A 23,506-nucleotide genomic window follows, 5' to 3' on the forward strand; every position below is an offset into this window, starting at 1 on the left:
CAGGGTGAAGGGGGATGACAGTGTATGTGAGGGGGTGACAGTTACACAGACCTTTAAAGTTCTCAGTACATGTATTCTTAAATTGCTATGTGTGTCAAAAAAATCACCAATTATTTTTATTTTTTTAAATTTGGCATAGATTGGTGGTAAAATGGTGGCATGAAAAGAGTCATAATACCCCAAGTTTAATAACTTAGGCTGTCTTCTTTTAAAAAAATATATACATGTGATTATTCAGGGATTCCTGACAGATATCGGTGTTACAATGTAATTTCGTTAATTTTGAAGAAAAAATTGGTTTGGAAATAGCAAATTACTACTTGTACTTATTGCCATATAACCTTCCAAAAAAAAGCTAAGAACATGTAACATTGGATATTTCTAAGCTCAGGACAAAATGTAGAAACTATTTAGCACGGGTGTTTTTTGGCGGTTGTAGATGTGTAACAGATTTTGGGTGTGAAAGTTAAAAAAAAGAATTTTTTTTAAATCATATTTTATAATATTTTTTTATAATATCTTTTTATGGTGATATATATATGATATGAGGAAAATAATTGTATCTTTAGAAAGACCATTTAATGGCGAGAAAATACAATATGCGTGGGTACAGTAAATGAGTAAGAGGAAAATTACAGCTAAACACAAACACAGCAGAAATTTAAAAACAGCCCAGGTCCTGTGCGGTAAGAAAATTGAAAAGTGTTCTGGTCACTAAGGGGTTAAACATGAGAAGTTCTGAATAAAAGAACTATCCTCATATGTTGGTACAGCTATAAAGGTAAGTAACAGCTTGCTACCAGCCAAACACACTCTGCATCACATACACACACACACACTGTATTCATACACACACACACTGCATTCATACACACACACACTGCATTATATACACACACACTGCATTCATACAAACACACACACTCTGCATTATATACACACACACACAATGCATTTATTATACACACACACACTGCATTCATTATACACACACATTACACACACACACACACACTCTGCATTCATTAAATAGACACACTGTAAATAAATATTCAATTAATATAATTGTGACGAAGTGCCCTTCGCCACTTGGTCCTGGAGAGGCCTGCTTGCCAGCCTCCTCCCCTGTGACTATGACTCTTTGATGTATTTGGCTTTAAAGCCCCTATTCTACCTTCAGACAGACTATTTATGTAGGTTGCTTTATTTCTCTTTTAGTCACCCTGTACCCATTATAGGTGCAGGGTGTGTGTAATGTAATTGTTTATAGTGTGTGTGTACTGTGAAATGTATTGCCTGCTCTCCTGTACTGTTGAGGATTGCTACCAACTAGATGGATTTGGCTATGGAGCTTGTGTAGTGACCTCTGTTGGTAGCAACAGTAATATGCACTACCTGAATAGCAAGACTGGTAATTTGCATATTCGGGTAGATTTGCATATCGCTAATTCTGCATGCAGGAGAGACATTTTGTGTTAATTATGGTCTTCTGCACCCATTTATAAATATGTAATTATGTTATAATAAGTCACTGTATGTTGCCTGCTATGATTTGACTGTTTGTAATTTTATTGAGTTTTCACAGCAATTTTAATGTTATGACCAAATGGGCTAGTCCCAAGTTTTTCTTGATCCCTCAAAACGTAGCCTTGCTCTGCATATTCCCCTGAACTTGAATCACTTAGCTCTTTTAAGAACTGTTCCTGTTACGCTCTCCTTGGAGGAGAGGTCTTCCCCACGGTCCTGGATGCTGGAGGTTGCGGTTGCGGAGTTTGTGTTGGTTGGGGTGTCCGATGCGGTGCTTGTGGTCCTCGGCGCAAGCTAGGAATTATTACGGAGCGATATGGAGCCAGCAAGTCCCTGGACAGCGCTCGAAGTGGAGGATGAGTTCGACTGGAGGTTACAGAGCCTCTTTGCCCTATTGGGTGAGCCAGGATCAGAGGCAACCAGGTTGGACTGCAGAATGGGCGCCAGGAAAGAGATGTGGGACGAAGCCCTGGAGGGTTGGCGAGGTGAGTATCTCCCCAGCGAGGAGCAGCAACTACAGGCCCGAGTGACCCTATGGATGCCTATGATGGGAGAACAGCCCAGGTGGGAGTTGGTAATGCAGCTTAATTCTCTGGCACGGAGGGAACTGGGGCTCGACGACGCATACCAGGCGCTACATTGGTATGCAGTTCAGCGCGTTCCGGGATGGCTAAGTGCGACAGACCAGAGGGCGAGGATTACAATGGCCCTGGCCTATTATGGGACGCCTTTGCCGGACCAAGGGTCGGGTACGCTGCAGAGTCACGGCTATGGGACATATATGAATCCAGAGCAACCATACTAGATCTCCCTATGGATGAAGACCTAGAGCCAGACCTGTTGTCAGGGACCAGGAACCAAAAAGAGACAGAACTAGATGCAAAAACACCTTTATTAATAAATAACAAATAAATAACCAAAAGCAAAGTCCAGGAATCAAGCGGGGTCAGTCACCAGAGCGGGTAGTCAGACAAGCCAGGATCAGGAGCACAGAGAGCAGCGGAGTCAGGAACAAGGCCGGAGTCAGGAACCAGGAACAAACAGGAAACACAGGAACAAGGAGACTTCTGGGGAACAGGAAACCACGCAAGGGCAAGGAGGTTCTGGGATCTGCTGCTTAAATAGGCTGAACTGATTTGCAGCAGGGTTGATTACTACTCTCAGGTGAGTAACCGTGGCAACATACTGAAGGAGCTGATAGTAATTACAGCTGCAAACTCAGTCACTGAAACAGAAATGATTGCTGTTTAAAACAGCAAAGAAACCCTGACAGTACCTCCCCCTCAACGACTCCCCCCATCTCTGCTGGTGGGTCCGGGCTTCATGGGGAAGCGGGCGTGATGGGAACGAAGGAGGGATGGTGCATGGGCATCAGAGGCTGGAACCCAGGAGTGTTCCTCTGGACCGTACCCTCTCCAGTGCACCAAATATTGGATCTGTCCTCTGAAGACTCGTGAGTCAATGATGCTGCGTATATCATATTCCTCATGATTGTCAACCGGAACAGGATGTGGACGTGGCACTGAGGTGGTGTAACGATTACAAACCAACGGTTTCAAGAGGGAAACGTGGAATACATTTGATATGCGCATGTTAGCAGGAAGGTCAAGTGCGTAAGCTACAAGGTTAACCCTTTGAAGTATACGAAATGGCCCAACGTATCGGGGTGCCAGTTTTTGTGAGGGAACACAAAGCCATATGTTGCAAGAAGACAGCCAGACCCTCTCTCCGGCCTGATAGGTAGGTGCAGGAAGGCGTCTGCGGTCGGCCTGGAGTTTGTAGTTCTGCATTGCTCGTTGCAAAGAGTTCTGAACCTGCACCAAAGTGGAACAGAGTTCCCTGAGATGTTCCTCCAATGCCGGTATCCCCTGTGGCAAGAACGTATCAGGCAACATGGGCGGTTGAAACCCATAGTTCGCCAAGAACGGGGATAGCTGGGAAGAGGCATTAATCGCACTATTGTGGGCAAACTCCGCCCAGGGTAGCAGATCAGACCAGTTGTTCTGGTGGTCAGAAATGTAGCAACGCAGAAACTGTTCCAGTGTTTGGTTAGCTCGTTCCGCTGCACCATTGGATTGCGGGTGGTAGGCCGAGGATGAGGAAAGCTGAATTCCCATTTGTGTACAAAAAGCTCTCCAAAATCTGGACACGAACTGCTACCCCTATCTGAGATTATCACTTTGGGTAACCCATGCAAACGAAAGACCTCCCGAGCAAAAATTGTTGCAAGTTGGTAGTTTTTTCAAGGGAATGCAATGCGACATCTTCGAGAATCGGTCAACAACCATGAGAACGACTGTATTGCCATGGGAGACTGAAAGATCTACGATAAAATCCATGGACAAGTGGGTCCAGGGTTGTTCACCATTAGGTATGGTTTGCAGGAGACCCACTGGAGGGTGTTGTGGGGTTTTATTTTGAGCGCACACAGGACAGGCAGCTACAAAAGCAGTGACATCCGAACTTAGACAAGGCCACCAAAATTGCCGGGAGTAGGACCAGATTAACTGTTTTTCACCTGGATGTCCAGCTGCTTTGGGGTTGTGGTATGTACTTAATAGTTTAGTACGGAGATTACTAGGTACAAAACAACGGCCATTAGGTTTCTCTGGAGGAGCATTAATTTGTGCAGCCAGAATCTCCTCGCCTAGGGGTGAGGTTAGTACGGATGGTGGCCAGTATATGGTCCAGAGGAATAACAGGAGTAGGGGTTGTCTCCTCTCTAGATGGAGGGGAGAACTGTCGAGACAAGGCATCAGCCCAAATGTTTTTAGTACCGGGCAAGTAAGAAACCACATAATTGAATCTTGATAGGAAGAGAGCCCATCTAGCTTGCCGGGGGGAAAGCCGCTTAGCTTCAGAAAGATATGTAAGATCCGTGTGGTCTGTGAGGATGAGGATTGGCACTGAAGTACCCTCAAGTAGGTGCCTCCATTCTTTGAGAGCTAAAATTATGGCTAGAAGTTCTCTATCACCAATCTAGTAATTGCATTCCGCCGGGTTCAATTTCCTCGAGAAATACCCGCACTGATGCCTGGAGCTCTCTGGGTTAGGACGTTGAGACAGGAGGGCGCCTACTCCTGTCTCAGATGCATCGACTTCAAGAATGAATGGCAAGGCAGGGTTAGGGTGTGCCAGTATAGGAGCAGCAGCAAAGGCGACTTTGAGAGACTCAAAGGCAGTAATGGCTTCCTGTGACCAATGCTGTGGATCAGCATCTCTCCTGGTCCTATCCATGAGAGGTTTAACCAAGGAAGAAAAGTTGCGTATGAACTTCCGATAATAATTGTCGAAGCCCAGAAAACGCTGTATAGAGCGAAGACCCGTAGGTCGAGGCCATTTTAGTACAGCCGAAAGTTTCTTTGGATCCATAGAGAATCCAGCGTCTGAGATAACATAGCCCAAGAATGTGACATGTTTGCAGTTAAACTCACATTTCTCCAATTTACAGAACAGATTATTTTCTCTAAGTCTCTGTAGAACACGAGAAACGACTGCGTGATGGTTCTCGAGAGATGTGGAATGGATAAGAATATCGTCAAGATAAACCACCACACATTGCTGCAGCATATCTCGCAGGACGTCATTTATAAATTCCTGGAAAACCGCCGGAGCATTGCAAAGACCAAAGGGCATTACTAGGTATTCGTAATGCCCGCTCCAGGTGTTAAATGCGGTTTTCCATCCGTGGTCCTCTTTTATCCGTACAAGATTATATGCCCCTCTCAGATCAAGTTTAGTGAAGACCGTTGCTCCCTTGAGGTGGTCAAATAGCTCCGTGATCAACGGAATGGGGTAGGCATTCTTAATAGTAATGCGATTGAGACCCGTATAGTTGATACAGGGTTTCAACTTGCCATTTTTCTTTTTCACAAAGAAAAAGCCGGCCCCGGCAGGAGAAGTTGACTTCCGAATGAATCCCTTAGACAATGCATCGGTAACATACTCCTCCATGGCTTGATTCTCTGCTACAGACAGCGGTTATATCCGGCCACGGGGAGGAATGGCACCAGGTTGGAGTTCGATACCACAGTCATACGGACGGTGTGGCGGCAGAACGCTGGCTTGACCTTTGTCAAATACATCTTGGAATTCTAGGTACTCAGCGGGTAAGGAAGAGGCAGAACATGTGCCCAAAACTTTGACCGGTTTCTGGAGACAGGAAAATGTGCATTGCTGGGACCAAGATAATATCTCCGCTTTGCGCCAATCAATTGTGGCGTTATGCTTCTGTAACCAAGGGTATCCCAAAACAACCTGGTAATATGGAGAGGAAATGACTTGGAATTGGATCGTCTCATGATGTAGAGCCCCTACAGCCAGAGATATGGGCACGGTTTCCTGGGTCACTAGAGTTGGCTATATTGGTCTGCCATCGATGGCTTCGAAAGCTAGTGGAGAGTTGCGAGGCTGTAAGGGTATAGAGTGCTTCGATGCAAATGCACAATCTATAAACAAGCCTGTGGCCCCAGAATCAAGCAATGCCCTGGTTTTAATGGATGAATCAGGCCAGGAGAGGATAATAGGCACCAAGGGTTTGTCCTCATATATCTCTGGGTCTGCATAAAGACCACCTAAGATCTGCCCCTGACAGTATCTTGGGTGCGGGCCCTTTGCCGGATGAATCGGGCAAAACTTTAAAAAAACTTTTTTTAAACAAAACTTTAACAAAACTTTTCCTAAAGGCAAAATAAGCAAAACTTTAACAAAACTTTTCCTAAAGGCTCTCTCCTCAACAGAGAGGCGTGAGAAGCCTAACCGCCTTGGCTCCACACTGACAGAGGACTCAGGACCAGGAGGCATGGGAGGTGAGGGAGGATTGGGTGGGCAAGAAAAGCTCGGTGCCAAATATACAGGAGGTCTCCGCAGGCGCTCCCTGGATGAGGATCTCTCTCGGAGTCTGATGTCAATGAGGGTGACAAATGATATCAGTTCCTCGAGATCTAATTCTCTGGCTGCAATCTAATTTTTAATCTCATCGGAGAGCCCCTGTGCAAAGGCAGCCACGAGAGTCTCGTTGTTCCAGCCTCCCTCTGCTGCCATGGTACGGAATTCACTGGCATACTCAACAATAGTTTTTGTGCCCTGAGCATTAGACAGGAGTTGTTCGGCAGTAGGGGTGGAGCGAGCTGGAATATCCAAAACCCTTTTAAAGGACGCAACAAATTCAGGGTAATTGTAAATGATAGGCCTCTCTGCCTCCCAGAGAGGTTTTGCCCAAGCTAGGGCTTTTTCAGACAGCAAAGAAATCATGAAGTGGACTTTGTTGCTGTCTGTAGGAAATGCCTTGGGCAGCATTTCAAGGTATCCTTTAACCTGATTTATAAATTCTTTGCACTGAGCTGGGTTGCCCCAATAATACTGAGGGAGCGGAACAGACCCAGTCATTCCTCTAGCCGCAACAGGTTTGGAGGCTACAACCGGTGCTAGAACAGGAAGTGAGGCAGAGGCAGCCGCAATCGCAGGCTGACCGGGTGCTGGATCCAGATGGGCATACTGGTCCAAATGGTGGTTCTGCTGGTCCCACCGGGTAAATAGATTAGGTATAGGTGTGTTGCCTGTACCATCTATATTCATGGCCCTTGCGTAATGTCAGGGACCAGGAACCAGACAGAGACAGAACTAGATGCAAAAACACCTTTATTAATAAATAACAAATAAATAACCAAAAGCAAAGTCCAGGAATCAAGCAGGGGTCAGTCACCAGAGCGGGTAGTCAGACAAGCCAGAATCAGAAGCACGGAGAGCAGCGGAGTCAGGAACAAGGCCGGAGTCAGGAACCAGGAACAAACAGGAAACACAGGAACAAGGAGACTTCTGGGGAACAGGAAACCACGCAAGGGCAAGGAGGTTCTGGGATTTGCTGCTTAAATAGGCTGAACTGATTAGCAGCAGGGTTGATTACTACTCTCAGGTGAGTAACCGTGGCAACATACTGAAGGAGCTGATAGTAATTAAAGCTGCAAACTCAGTCACTGAAACAGAAAGGATTGCTGTTTAAAACAGCAAAGAAACCCTGACACCTGTTTGAATTGGCCATCCAGGAATGGGAACTGGAGCAGGATTACCAGTACCTACTCAGCTCCAGTCAGTCCCAGTATACCTTGGAGGTACCGCCAGGGCACTGGGAGTCCCAGGGAGCCGAAGGTGTCGTCCTTCCTCCCCAGCGGCTGTGCGAGTTACTGGGAGCCGAAGGTGTCGTCCTTCCTCCCCAGCGGCAGGGCGAGTTCCAGGGGGCGGAAGGTGTCGTCCTTCACCCCAGCAGCAGTGTGTCCTACAGGGAGCAGAGAAAGTTGGTCTCTCTCCCCAGCAGCAGGACAATGTTACGGTCGGTCTCCCTCTCCAGCGGCAGCATGTGTTTCAGGGAGAGGAGCACAGCCCCATCTCTCCCCAGTGGCAGCTTACCCTACCAAGGGGAGACACCAATTTTCCAGACGGCGCAGATGGGACCGTGGTCTCTGTGCCTGACCCACAAGGATGCTGGACAGCCTATCCAGATCCCCAGCTACCATCAGGAGTATCAGGAGGAGAAGGTAAGCCAATTCTCCCCTTCCCAGCTAACTCCTAACTTGGCCCCAGGGTTAACAGAGGAGATGTTAACCCCACTGACCCCCACGTTCCCCTGGCTACTGAGCCGGACTATGTCCCAAGCACCCCAGCAGAAGAGCTGGCATCTGGGCAGAGTGCAGTTGGCCTCTGCCCTCCCTTTGTCCCTTGTCCAGAGCATGATGTCCTGCAGGCTATACCAGCGGAAGAGCTGGCATCAGGGCAGAGCGCCGCTGGCCTCTGCCCTACCGACCCCCTTATTACGGGACTGGCCTGCACCCCCCTCATCCCAGCACAAGCGCTGGCATCAGGGCAGAGTGCCGCTGGCCTCTGCCCCTCAAGTCCCCACAGCGTGTTGCCCCATCACCCCAGAGGAATACCCAGGTGCAGTCACTGTTTGCTGTGGGCGGGCTGCTCTGATAACTCTTTGTTGTGGGTGGGCTACTCTGGCACTTGCTTATGGTCGGTGGGTGAATCGACTAACTTAACCGACAGAAAGTCAGGTGCCTGGTTAGTCTCCCCCCCAAAGGGGAGATATACGACGAAGTGCCCTTCACCACTTGGTCCTGGAGAGGCCTGCTTGCCAGCCTCCTCCCCTGTGACTATGACTCTTTGATGTATTTGGCTTTAAAGCCCCTATTCTACCTTCAGACAGACTATTTATGTAAGTTGCTTTATTTCTCTTATGTTTTAGTCACCCTGTACCATTATAGGTGCAGGGTGTGTGTAATGTAATTGTTTATAGAGTGTGTGTGTACTGTGAAATGTATTGCCTGCTCTCCTGTACTGTTGAGGATTGCTACCAACTAGATGGATTTGGCTATGGAGCTTGTGTAGTGCCCTCTGTTGGTAGCAACAGTAATATGCACTACCTGAATAGCAAGACTGTTAATTTGCATATTTGGGTAGATTTGCATATCGCTAATTCTGCATGCAGGAGAGACATTTTGTGTTAATTATGGTCTTCAGAACCCTTTTATAAATATGTAATTATTAAGTGTTCTTGCATAGCAAGACCACTTAATGTTATCTCACATATATATTATTAAGTGTTCTTTCATAGCAAGACCACTTAATGTTATCTCACATATATATTTAAGTGTTCATGCATAGCAAGACCACTTAATGTTATCTCACATATATATTATTATTATTAAGTGTTCTTGCATAGCAAGACCACTTAATGTTATCTCACATATATATTATTAAGTGTTCTTGCATAGCAAGACCACTTAATGTTAACTCACATATATATTATTATTATTATTATTATGTGTTCTTGCATAGCAAGACCACTTAATGTTATCTCACATTATGTTCACGGAATATCGTCGTTCTTGTGGCGAAATTTGTCCCATAGGAATGAATGGCAAAATGTTCAAAGCTAGAGTGGGAGCTGGCAAAAGCTGAAAAATCAGGACATGATTTCTAAACTGCCACCACTCCCTCATTTTCAGGCCCACCTACACAAATCTTATATCAAAACGTTCAGCTATCCCTGCTGCCACTAAAAATGTCCACAGCTAAGCCATAGTCCTCATAGTTTTCACAATATGACCATTTGTTTGCAACTCACGCCATCCATTGACATTCATTGAAACTCCACTCTGCAAAGCTCACATTTGAAGGGCAATTTCTAAACTGCGACTGTGCCTTCATTGTTAATATTGCAGAGACATACTATGCATCAAAATGTAGGTCTGGGTCTTGTGATTCTCACAATATAAAGCTCTTCACTGTAGGATTTATAGTTTTTAAAATACGACCATTTGAAGATGGCAACCGCAAAAATACTCTGACCTGTGCAAGGCTGCAGCAGCAAGTGATGTCATAGACAGGGCCTTTTGCACCTGCTAATGTTTTTATAACTGTATGTTTTAATGTAACTGTGAAGCACTTTGGGCAACAACGTTGCAATTAAATGTGCTATATAAATAAATACTAACAGTTACTCCACCCACACTAGTTGTAGACTACTGATGGATGCAAGTACACTTCACACAATTTCCCCCAAAATTTGAGCTTTTCTAGTTAAGTGTTCTTGCATAGCAAGACCACTTAATGTTATCTCACATATATATTCTTATTCTTATTATAGCCAAATTTGCCACCCTAACTCCTTCCACAGTTTTTACACTACATAGACAAAAATATACCAAAACGTGCAGATTGTTCCCGATCGGATTGCTATTACTTTGTGGAACGTTTCGGCGAATGGTTCTCGGAATATCGTCGTTCTTGTGGCGAAATGTGTCCCATAGGAATGAATGGCAAAGCTAGAGTGGGAGCTGGCAAAAGCTGAAAAATCAGGACATGATTTCTAAACTGCCACCACTCCCTCATTTTCAGGCCCACCTACACAAATCTTATATCAAAACGTTCAGCTATCCCTGCTGCCACTAAAAATGTCCACAGCTAAGCCATAGTCCTCATAGTTTTCACAATATGACCATTTGTTTGCAACTCACGCAGTCCATTGACATTCATTGAAACTCCACTCTGCAAAGCTCACATTTGAAGGGCAATTTCTAAACTGCGACTGTGCCTTTATTGTTAATATCTCAGAGACATACTATGCATCAAAATGTAGGTCTGGGTCTTGTGATTCTCACAATATAAAGCTCTTCGCTGTAGAATGTATAGTTTTTAAAATACGACCGTTTGAAGATGGCAACCGCCAAAATACTCTGACCTGTGCCAGGCTGCAGCAGCAAGTGATGTCATAGACAGGGCCTTTTGCACCTGATAATGTTTTTATAACTGTATGTTTTAATGTAACTGTGAAGCACTTTGGGCAACAACGTTGCAATTAAATGTACTATATAAATAAATAATAACAGTTACTCCGCCCACTCCAGTTGTAGACTACTGGTGGAGGCAAGAACACTTCACACAATTTCCCCAGAAATTGTAGCTTTTCTAATGTTATAATAAGTCACTGTATGTTGCCTGCTTTGATTTGACTGTTTGTAATTTTATTGAGTTTTCACAGCAATGTTTATGTTATGACCATATGGGCTAGTCCCAAGTAAAATAAAGTTTTCGACAGTTTTTCTTGATCCCTCAAAACGTAGCCTTGTCTCGTTATTGGAGGGAGCTGTTATAATCACACTGGGGATTGCTTTGCTCTGCATATTCCCCTGAGCTTGAATCACTTAGCTCTTTTACGAGCTGTTCCTGTTACACTCTCCTTGGAGGAGAGGTCTTCCCCACACAGTCCTGGATGCTGGAGGTTGTGGTTGCGGAGTCTGCGATAGTTGTGGTGTCCGGTGCGGTGCTTGTGGTCCTCGGCACAAGCTAGGAAGCGTCCATCAACGGAGGGTACTCGGTCGGAGTACGGGGAGCTCCGTTATAATAATTTTTGGGGGATCTAATTTTATTTAGAAATTTACCTGTAGCTGCTGCATTTCCCACCCTAGGCTTATACTCGAGTCAATAAGTTTTCCCAGTTTTTGGGGGTAAAATTAGGGGCCTCGACTTATATTCGGGTCGACTTATACTCGAGTATATATGGTATATATATATATATATATATATATATATATATATATATATATAACAAAATATAGGCAGTCCTTGCACTCACGCTTTAGTGAAGTTATTGCCGGGTACCTACGGAAAAGGTCTGGGTTGGACCGGTTGTTGATGTCGGCAGGCATCCAAATATTCATCAGTTCGCCTCCATGATGGTAATGGAGTTGCGATCTCTCACCCACTCCTGGATGTTTGGAGCCAGCCCATTAAAAAATAGCTCCAGCAGCTCTAATTTTAATGATTCCTCCATTGTGCTGACTTTGTGGTCTTGTATCCACCCCAGAGCGGCCGGGTGTAATCGCAGGCCCATTCGGCATGAGAGTCTTTTTCCATCTTCTTTAGGTCTCTAAATTGCCTGTGGTTTGCCTCTGGCATAATGGCATACCTGGAAAGTACCACTGCTTTTACTAGCCCTTAGTTCCTTATTTACTTGTCGGGGACTGTGCGGCAGGCTTCCGCTACCCCAGGGGCACATTGTCTCTCAAAATCTTGGAGGAAGGCATCGATATCTTCCTATGCCTCTACAAAGTTTTTAAACACACCATACAGTATTTTGGGCTTAGCCTCTGGTATCGCTGTTATTGCCTGTGTTCTTTCGGGAGTTTGTTGTTCCTTCCATTTCAGCACGAACTCCTGAACCTCCGACATGATTCAGGCAATAATATCCGCAGATGGATATCCTTCTATAGAAGGATAGGCAAAATTGTAGTTCCCTTTTAAAATCCATCATTCCCCGGGCTGAACCTAAGGGCAGTCCGTTCGGTATTCTGCCATGATTTCGTCAATGAGGGTGACCTCTTTCTTGTTGCTTGTCTTGGTGACAAGAAATTTCAATTGCAACCCCAGAGCTGTGTCTAGTCCATTTGCTGCGAAGGAGGTAGGAGATCCTTGAATTATTTTACTGGTTCCTGACTGTACTTTGGTGTAACCATCGGAGGAGAGTCCCTGCTAGGACTAGGGCTCCGCAATACTCCCCTACTTGAATGTTGATCAACAGATCAACATCATTTGTTATAACCAGATCCAGACAAGCATCCATTATAGTTGGTGCACGTACCAGTTGTGACATGAAGGTGTCATTTAACACATTCAAAAACCTGATTCCCCTTGCTGAAGTACTAGTTTCTCTATCCCAATTTATAACCGGGTAATTAAAATCTCCAATAATTAAGGTGTTACCCAGATGTGCACCTTTCCCAATTTTGTCTAACAGCTGTTCTTCCTCATTAATATCTACATTAGTTGGTTTATAACATATCCCAACCTATAATTGATTTCCCTTCTTTTTCTGCAAGCAGATATCTTCCCATAAAGCTACCACATTTTCCTTGTCACACTCCACATGCCTAAGATTTTACTTTAACTCATGGTTGACATACAAACATACCCCACCACCCTTCTTGTTTTCCTATCCTTCCTAAATAACATGTACCCAGTTAAGTTAACTGCCCATTCATGTGTCTCACCCCACCATATTTCTGTTACGCCTATTATGTCATTTTGTTTAGTGTATGCTATTGCCTCTAGTTCCCCCATTTTGTTTAATATTATCATTAGTCACTTTGTGCAAATTTTTATTACTGTTGTATACCTCCCCTGTTCTAGTCTTGCCCCTCCCCCCATCTCCCCCCAGCTGTTGAGCTAAAGCCCATCTCCTTTCTGTCCCATCTCCATTTTGCAGATTTCTATATCCCTCCCCCTACCACTAGTTTAAAATCTTCTCCAACCTTCTAGCACTCCCCCAGCACAGCAGACCCTCTTCCGTTTAGGTGCAATCCATTAGCTATACAGGTTGTACCCAATTGCAGAATCGACCCAGTGCTCTAAAGACCTGCACCATGACTTCAACCATGCATTGACCTCTCTATTCTTGCCTTAATACTGTAGCGCGCGGCACAGGTAATATTTCTGTAAATGCTACCTTGGAGGTCCTTTTCTTTAGCTTACTTCCCAGTTCTCTGAACTCATTCTTTAGGACCTTCCAATTTCCTTTGACTTTGTCATTGGTACCAATATGGACCATGACAGCTGGGTGTGTGCTTCAGGGCAGGTGGAATAAACTAGAGTTTTTTTCTTCTCCCCCCCCCCCCATTTGCAGCCCATATACCTTAACGCCTCTACTAAAGCCCTTTTAACCCAACAGCAGCTTCTATCCCCATGACAGCCCCTGTGGCAATCATGCCTATGCCACGAGCTCCTGGGGGAGCCTGCTAGCTAGCCTCCTGCCCATATCCAAAGACCCTGTTTAGTAGTTAAACCTCACCAGCCACCATTAGCAACTTTCCCTGGGTGCCCCTGGTTCAGCACTTTCCCTTCATTCGAATGTTACCAAACACTAGCTCATGGAACTAAATTCGGCATGAGGACTTTGTGGGTATTCCGGTCACCTCAGAGGGACTTAGCCGTGAATATTATGGAACTATTTTAAGCATGAGGTGACCCTGCGGATTTTGAACGACTTTGCAACATGCCAGGAGAGCGCTTTTTGGAGGGAAAGTGCCTGAGACTAATGAGCACAAAAGCTTCCTAAGAGCCAGGCAGAGCATCCAGTATTGCGGATGCAGGAGCTCCAGAAAGTTGACAGACCAAAGTACCAAATGCCCTGGAACTGTTTTGGGCATAGGACCACTGTGCAGATGATCAGAACTTTAATACGTGGAGTTTCCCCTACACTGCATGGATCAGGGCTAGCTGGGTGTTTTAAAATGCTTTTGGTACTTTGCTGCTATAAATATCTTCAGTGTACGAAGCATTTGTTTGATTGTCCCCATAAAACTATATTGACCCATTGCATTCTCGTACAAACTAAATCTACCGAACACCAGACCACCCTGATACAAAGTGTGTCTTCAAATCAACCCCCCAATTCGTTTTATTACCTCTTAAGTGGAAACTTACGAACGCTCTGGGTGGCCGCCATTTCGGGAGTTTTACATGTGACGGCGGCCATCTTAGTCTCCCGAACAGTGGTGTTTTGCCATCGAGCGTCTGGAACTAAAATCAGACACTCGACTAGGCAAACACAGCTGAGACCTCCAGACTTCCATAAATTTGTGCCGAAACTACCGAACGAGCCGCCGTTCGGTAAAATGATTAATGCAAACATGGGGATTCACACGAACACCAATATGGCCATGGATGACAAACATTTAGTGACTTTTATTCCGCGAACGGAGACCGACCGCAAGGCCAAAACTTATGGAACTATTTCCGGCTACTGTTGCCTGTGCCGTCGGTCAGAACTTTAAACCCCCATAACTCCCGAACCCCTGGTCCGATCTGGGTAATTTTTGAATATGTTATTCACCCAGATGTATTTGGGGTACATCCAGAACTTGGGGAAAAATATGTACATTTTAATTATGTTAACAGATAATCCGAGGGGAGGAGATGTGTGGGTTGTACCTTGTACTTTATTGGTTAATGTACTAATTATTGTGGGTGGCTCCTTTGCACGGGAGCATTGCATAAAAGCAGGGGTTGTGTGATTAAAAGTTAGTTCAGTTCTGATCCTAATACCGTATGTCGTCCAGTTATTGGGAAAGGTGATGGGATATTATTGGATGGTATTGCTGATTGTGCTTGCTACGCTGTTGGATTATTCTATTGCTGTGGATTTTTCTTTCAATACTTGTTCCTGAGCCACACCTGGACTACCAGCGGAAATAGTCTGTGAGAGACCAGCGTTCCACAACAATTATAATTACTGTTTAATTGTACGGTGCCAATAAATGTAATAGTTTTATTAATTAATTTATTTATTTATTACACATTGATAAACATGTATAGATCAATACGTAACCATTGATTGTACATAAAATGTTAAGACAATTGTATATAATGTATCTAGGTCAAGCATTACATTTAACATGAGAAATAATGCTTATGTTGTATTAATACAGCTCTGATCAGTAATCATTCATACTATGTAGAAGGATTACCACTCCAATCTCTTGTCAAATATTTTTATTGAAAGGTATTCATTTTTAACAATAATAATCATTGTAAAACAATGAAATATATGGAAAAATAATACATATACATAAAACAAACAAAAAGAAACAGGGGAAACATTATCCATCCATTATAAAAATGATAGCATATGCTTTTTGAAAAACACTGCATAGTGTCAAGGTGTAAAAACACTTTACATGTACTGGCGATAAATAGTGTACAAACAGTTGGATATGCAAACAGAACAAGAGTAAAAGGAGAGGCACATAAACTACAATCCAGCACAATTTTCATCCTAAAGAGTATTTTCATTTGACATTATCCTCCCATATGTTCCAGTGGGAAGTTAATGATTCTGTTGTGTTTGATGGCAATCTAAAGGTGCATCTCATAGCACTTATTCTCTAAGGCCAATGCTAATACCTCTTCGGGTCATTCCTAATATTTCTGCCAGGGGTCCCATCGCACAAAAAAATAATAAAGGGGAAAGGGCATAACCCTCTCTTGTACCGTTAGTAAGTGAAAAACTTTCTGAGATGAAATCCATGGCCGACACTCTAGCTGTAGGATGATGATACAGAGCAAATATTGCATTTACTAGTGGAGTCGTCAAACCAAATTTGAACGAAACCTCTTTCAAGTATATTCTATCGAACGTCTTCTCCGCGTCCAATGTAAGAAGGACAGAAGACGGACAATCTGTTCTAATTTTATGAATAATATTGATAAACCTCCTAGTGCCATCCATGGCAATCTGAGAGCAAAGTACTTCACCGGGCATCCAACCTTTATTCCAATATAAATTAAATCGCCCAGTCAACTGTGGGGACAAAATAGGTAAAAAAGTCCTATAATAATGCATGGTAAAACCATCCAGTCCCGGTGCCTTACCAGTAGGAGTATTTTTAATTGCCTCCAACACCTCATCCTGGGTTATATCTAACTTTAGATTCTTCAATTTATCTTGGGAAATTTTTAGTAGCTGAATTTTATTAAAAAAAAACATCTAATTGTGTCCAAATTAGGTTGAGTGATGTTTGGATCTGAATTAAGATTGTAAAGGTACCTATAGTACTCTACGAATAAATAGCGAATTTTGGTTGGATGTACTATTTTTTCACCGATATCAATTACAAGACGTTTAATCCTAGATTGAGCCATCTTATGTCTCAATTTGGAAGCTAGCATCACTGAGGCTTTATTCCCTTTTGAGTAAAAAAAATTGTCTTAAACGGTTCAACATCAAGCTTGTATGAGCCAATTTACTGTTCTTTCTCGATTCCGGGATATTTTCCTGTAAATACTAACACACAGACATTTTATTGGTATGTATTAAAGCGACCAGCTTAAACACAGACCTTTGCACAACATACTAAACTAATTATTTTATCTGTCGTCATTTAATAATCACTGTTTTTTTTTTATGGTTAGCCTTTCAACATATTTTATCTTAGATAGCTTAGACTAAAACATACTGTTCCTGTGGTTAGTAAAAAACTGGAAGAAAAAGTACCACTGTCCCTACTTGAAAGTCACAGGTCATAACTTCCCATGACGCTCATTTATATATTCTAAATATTTTAGTTTCTGCTATGTGAACTTGGGAGGGGATCAAGACAACATCTTCATGTTTTCTCACTCCAGACTGTTTCTTCCTCTCCTAGGTGCCTTTGTAAGGTTGAATCATTTGTTTCTGTTCCTGTTACTCACACTATTGTATTCTTTGGAATGCATTGACTTAAAATTCTAAAACCCATCTAACCCTTTGTGGTTTGCTGTCAGATTTTCATATTTGTGATTGCATTGCATTTGCTTGTTTTCCTGAGGACAGGGTGGTAATGCTGGCCTGATTTGACCCTTCCAGTTAAGCTTATTCTTTCTGCATTCTTGATATATTTTTTCTTTTCCCTTTCTATGTTCTCTGCAGTGTATTGCTGTGCATCATTCCCTTCACATACTAAGCAAAGCTGAACAGACATGGCTTTCTACATTTCTCACAATTCACCTGGTATCCATTCATCTTCTGTTCCAGTTTCATCCCGGCTGTGGGACTACACTATCTCTTCTGGAATTATTTACACTCTGAATTCTCCTTTCATGAATGTTTCTTGTATTATATAGCATAAAACATCTAAATTTCTAGCTTTGCACAAAGAATCAAAGACATTTAGAGAACTGAAAAAATGCAAAAGTATTTTTGTAACACTTGCTAGATGCTGTCTGGTGTCTACATTGTACTATTCCTATTGGTTTGATTTTTTACTATTTCATTGCTAGAGGTTGGTAAATGCAGTGATGACACATTTGGTACCTAAAGGGACCATATAGTCACCAAAACAACTTTAGCTTAATGAAGCATTTTGTGTGTATAGATCATACCTCTGAAGTTTCATTGCTTAATTCACTGCCATTTAGGAGTTAAATCACTTTTGTTTCTGTTTATGCAGCTCTAACCATACATCCTCTTCCTGTGAAAGATACAGCTTGCATAAAAACAAAATGGTTTCATTTTCAATCAGATGTAACTTACTTTGAAAGTTTTTATCTTCTGCTCTGTAAATTGAACTTTAATTACATACAGTAGGTTCCTGGGGGGTCTAGCAAAGCTATTAACAGAGAGGGGATAAGATATTATAAATTAAACATACTGTGCAATAAAGGAAGTGTAAACATTAGATGTCTCTTTGCATTAAGTCTTTAGGAAGGTTGTGTAAGTCACATGCAGGAAGGTGTGACAAAGTGATTTAACTCCTAAACGGCAAAGAATTAAGCAGTGAGACTGTAGGGGCAAAACTGCTTCAATAAACTCATTTAGTTTTGGTGACTGTTGTGTCCCTTTAAAGTTTTATTTGATTGGATGTTTTCCTTCAGGTAAACAGTACTGTACTTAAGAATGCCAACAAATTGTTTAGTCTATAATAGGTTTCTTGTAAATCCCTCCTCACCACCCCTTAAAAAAAATCAATAAAACTATTGCTACAAATGTGATTTCTTTCAAGTTTATATGAAGAATGCTATCTTTTAATTTTCAAGGCAATGTACTATTAAATGTGGACATGTGCAGTGCTAGGATTATTGCGTGTCAGAACTGCTGCAAACTTTCCTTTGTGTTACTGTCAGCTTCAGTGTATGCCACAGTTCAGCTTGCCTTTAGAGTATCATGCTCTGACTCATACTGTAATTATTTATGTGGTTTGCACTGTAGAACAGTTACAATTTACTGTAATCCTTGATGAACTGGAGATGATTTATAGTATATAAAGACATATATCCACATGTTCAGAACCAGAAACCAGATAGACATAACTACTACTCTATGATATATACTAGATTAACATAGTTTAGTAAAAGTATGGTGAGTCAAAAAATTGAAAAAACTACCCACTCATTTATGTAACTCCACTACAATGGAGCTCTGAAAGCCCTTGTGGAAGACTGGAAACAAAGTTACATTTCCCATGATCCTTTTCTATACTGGGAAGGTAACTGCGTAAGAACAATTATTTAATTAGATTGTCTCCAAGTACAGAACATTAAACAATATTTTTAAAACATAATAACTCCTATAATATTTATCAGAACTCCACGTAGTTTAAACCATACGGAATTAATGTTTTAAAATTTAATATAAATCTCATTTTTTTCATAAAATCACCTCCCCTCAAGTCTTTCTTCAGGCCTCCTGGGTTTTGATTATGCATTAATTTAAAATGTAGGGAGACATATTTCTATCCCATTTTTTATATTCCTGACGTGTTCAGAAATTCTGACCTTTCATGGTCTAAATAGTTCTGACTACATTCAGTAGGCAGGTGCAAGGATATTTGGGTACATAGGTGAAGATGCATTTTTCCGCCACCCCCCCCCCCCCCCAAAAAAAAAATAACATCTTCACCTATGTGCCTCTCCCATCCCCGTCCTCTTTTCCCTGTCCCTTGGTTTTTCTCTCCCCTCCCCTTCCTGTCCCTTGGTGCACCCCCTACCCCCTTAGTGGTCACACTCCCCTTCCTGGCGTTGCCAAGCGGAGCAGATCCCCTACAGGAGCTTCCATTTTCTGTACCTGGCCGGACTGACAGGGAGTGCTCTCTCAGTGAGCACCTCCTGTCAGTCTGGCTGGGTACAGGAAAAAGAAGCCCCTGTACCGAACTCCGCTCTGCCACACTACACTCAGTGGTGTATACACACTGACAGTCACACACACTCAATGACAAACACACAAACACACACAGACAGACACACACTCATACACTGACAAACACACTCATACACTGACAGACACACTCACATGCACAGACACTCATACAATCACTCTGAGATATACACACACACTCATTAACACAAACACCACACACACTCACTATTATTTTTATAAATAAACAATGTCCACCCTACCTGGAGAGCTGGCGTGGATCTGTCCCTGGGGTCCAGTGGGGGCAGTGGTATAATCGCGAGGTAGCAGAGCGGGGAGAATAGAGCTTGCTCGCCGCCTCTGATTATTCCACTACCGCACGCTGCGCCGATGGTCCAGAAAGTGGCCTGGTAGGAGGGAGAGCTTCCCTCCTGCCAGTCACTGAAATCTTGCGTCCCCAGAGCCGGTGCGCCCTAAGGCGGCCGCCTGTGCCACCTTATGGACGCGCCGGCCCTGCATTTCAGTATGTATATAACTCCTTTGGAGTGGCACGTCAGATGGTAATTTTATGTTTAAATATATGTTTTTTAGTGATGTTTCCTATGTCCTCTAGACGTCTTCTTTTGTTTTTAGTTTCTCTACATGGGATGCATAGGCCACATCCATAAAATCATGTAAGGTTATGTAAAAAGTGGTTAGGTTTTTTTGAACTTAAATAGCTCTTTACTAAAATATTTGTAAACATTTTTGCTCCTCTATAGGTAATTTTTGGTACTGGGGTGCACAGCTCCCAGGTGCCCTGTGGGTAGAGGCGCTTCTGTAACGCTTCTGTAACGAACCCGGCATGCATTGCGAGCCACGGAGCGTTGCCGTGGCGGCGCTTTACAGGAGCGGCAACGCTTTACAGCCGGTCGCGAGAATGCCGGAGCGGGAGGTGAGTATGAAGCCAAAAGGGCCCGCAGAGGCAAATATATATAGCGCTACTCAAAGTATGACCAGCACTCACGGTTTAGTAGAGGGTTAAAATCTGTAGATTTATTTAAACATGATTAAAAATAGCAGCTCGACGTTTCAGTCCTCTTCTGGGACTTGCATCGGGAACACTAGCCATATACACAACAGAAAAACATATATATAGGAAAGAAATCATTAGGAAATTAGCTTACCCCAGATAAAAACACTTTCAGATGCCGTCCGCGTTCCAGGATGCCCAGTGCGCATGCGTGTGCGTGCTCCGCCCCTCAACCACGTGATTGCGTGACGTTCATTGCCATGGGAACCGGAAACAAGTCCGGTTACCGTGGCAACCCGGTTGCGATGAAAATGCTATGGGCAATTAGAAATAAGTGCCATAATAAAATATAAGTGCAGTGAAAGACACCTAAAACCAACAGATCAATATATACAAAAATAGTGCAGTAAGTCAACTATACTTATTACAAGGAACCACATAAAGATATGTGTCGATCATTGCTTCATTTAAATTTAAAGAAATAGGCAGCATATATAGTTTAAGCCATAAAGTGCAGATAAGCTGTGCAAATTTTGATGTTAGTGAAAAAAGATGAGACCCATCAAGGGTTTAGTGCAGAAGTGCTATAATAAAAGTGCATGGTAGATTGGTGTGCAGGTGTTAATATTATATACTTAAAAAGATAATAGTATTCAAGAATAACATTCTAAAGTGCATGCAATGAATTCATTGTATAGGGTTAGGGCAGCTTAGACATAGGAACAAGTAAGAGAGGCATAACTAAAAGTAAAGGGTCCAATAATACCAAGGATGTTAAAAATTAGATACCACAATATAAGCATTAAAAAACTAGATTAAAATCAACAATAATCAAAACATATGTTACAAATGACATATTAATGAATGATACGAAATCATTTCATTCAGTCCTCCAGGGGCTATAGTGTCCAGAATATAAATCCAGAATGTCTCTCGGTTCAAGAGAAGTTTGCCTCTATCACCCCTACATTTTGGCAGTGGTATATGATCTATTGCCAATAATTTAAGAGCTGAAAGCGGATGTTGAAGGGCAAGAAAGTGCTTGGCCACTGGTTGATCCGATGTACCATCACGGTAAGCGACCCGTATACTCGACCTATGACCCCTGATTCTTTCACAAAGGGGTGTCTCGGTTTTACCGATGTAAGAGAGTCCACAGGGGCAAGACAGCTTATACACCACATATGGGGTCTTGCAAGTGATAGTGTACCGTATCTGAATTTTTTTTTCTTATGTGGGTGTTGAAAGGTGCGGGAAGGTGTCATGTGCCACACGTAACACATCCCAAACAGCGAATACTACCCCGACTTTGTGCTTCAGTGTTCTTAGCTTAGCTCCATAGCTTTTTATTGGGTCTGTATGTACCAACAGATCCCTTAAGTTCTTATTTCTACGGTAGCAGATGAGGGGGGGTTCCTTAAACACTTTCGGGAGAGTGTCGTCACATGCCAGCATTTTCCAGTTGTCTTTAATGATTTTAGAAATCGCTGGAGATGCATCATGGAAGGTAACGGGGAAAACTAACCTTGGGGCTTCACTTTTGATTTTAGTGGAGCAGGCAGACTTTGCCTCTTCCTTTGCTCAAACTAAATCATTCCGTTGGTAGCCACGCTCAAGGAATTTCTCCATCATCTCTTCCAATTGTCTCTCCATTGTATTTTCATCCGAGTTGTTACGGATCACTCTCAGGAATTGAGCCTTGGGTAGTGATCATTTCAGTGCTATAGGATGTGAGCTGGTATTGTGTAGGATAGTGTTACGATCCGTGGGTTTCTTGTAGAGGCGATAGGATAGTCCCTCTTCATTGATAGCTATCTCCAAATCCAAGAACTGGACAGAAGTAGAACTGATGTTAGACGTAAATCTTATAGGGCTCTCCACTTGATTAAGAAACTGTAACATTTCCATGGCCTCCATGACACTGCCACTCCAGAGCAATAACAGGTCATCGATATATCTGAAGTAACCTTGAATATATTGCCCAAATTTAGATAGAATCCAATGCTGTTCATACACAAACATGTATGCATTAGCATACACGGGGGCCATAGCCGCCCCCATGGATGTACCCGAGATTTGAAGGTACCATTGCTCCTCAAACCTGAAATAATTATTGTTGAGCACAAGAGATAGTAGTTCAAGGACAAACTCTATGGATGGTCCCTTATAGGTTGAAGATGCAGTGAGGACTGTTTTCATAGCTTCAATGCCCTGTATGTGCGGAATTACAGTATAAAGACTGCCTACATCCATGGTTATAAGGACTGTAGCGTCCTTCTTCAAATTCAGTTGTTTCAACTTGGTGATAAGGCTGGGCGTGTCCTTGATACATGTATCCAATTCAGCTATAGGGGCCTGAAATAGTGAATCAAGCCACTTTGCGATGGGTTCCAACAATCCATCTATTGCTGAGACTATTGGCCTTCCAGGCGGTTGAGCAGGATCCTTGTGGATCTTCGGGAGAGTATATATGATGGGCGTACGTGGATGGTGTTTCAAAAGATATAGGCTGAGTTGTTCATCTATCAAGCCTGATTCAACACCCATCTTAAGGATAGTTTCAATCTTTTTCTTTATCCTATCTGTGGGGTCGCCACGTAATAGCTGGTAAACTGTATCATTCTGGAGTTGTTGTTTCAATTCTCCTGCATAGTGTGCATAGTCCATAATAACTATCCCTCCACCCTTATCAGCCGGCCGGATGATAATCGATGAATCATTGGCTAAATTTTTTATACATTCTGCTTGTTGAGCAGTAATATTTTTATGTTGACATCTATGTGTACCAATAATTTCCTGTGCAA

At 42.9% G+C, this 23,506-nt stretch overlaps 1 protein-coding gene across 1 annotated transcript in view; it reads left to right on the forward strand.

Moving 5' to 3' along the window:
- The window catches only part of COBL (cordon-bleu WH2 repeat protein), a 761,158-nt gene extending 742,896 nt beyond the window's left edge, over positions 1-18,262 (forward strand). Inside the window, exon 10 of the mRNA XM_063452038.1 lies at positions 17,489-18,262. Coding sequence (XP_063308108.1) covers positions 17,489-17,532 — 44 coding nt within the window. The 3' untranslated portion in view covers positions 17,533-18,262. The remainder of the gene's footprint in view (positions 1-17,488) is intronic.
- The last annotated feature ends 5,244 nt before the right edge of the window (positions 18,263-23,506 follow it).

Source organism: Pelobates fuscus, chromosome 4 (genome assembly GCF_036172605.1).
Source record: "Pelobates fuscus isolate aPelFus1 chromosome 4, aPelFus1.pri, whole genome shotgun sequence".
Taxonomy (NCBI): Eukaryota; Metazoa; Chordata; class Amphibia; order Anura; family Pelobatidae; genus Pelobates; species Pelobates fuscus.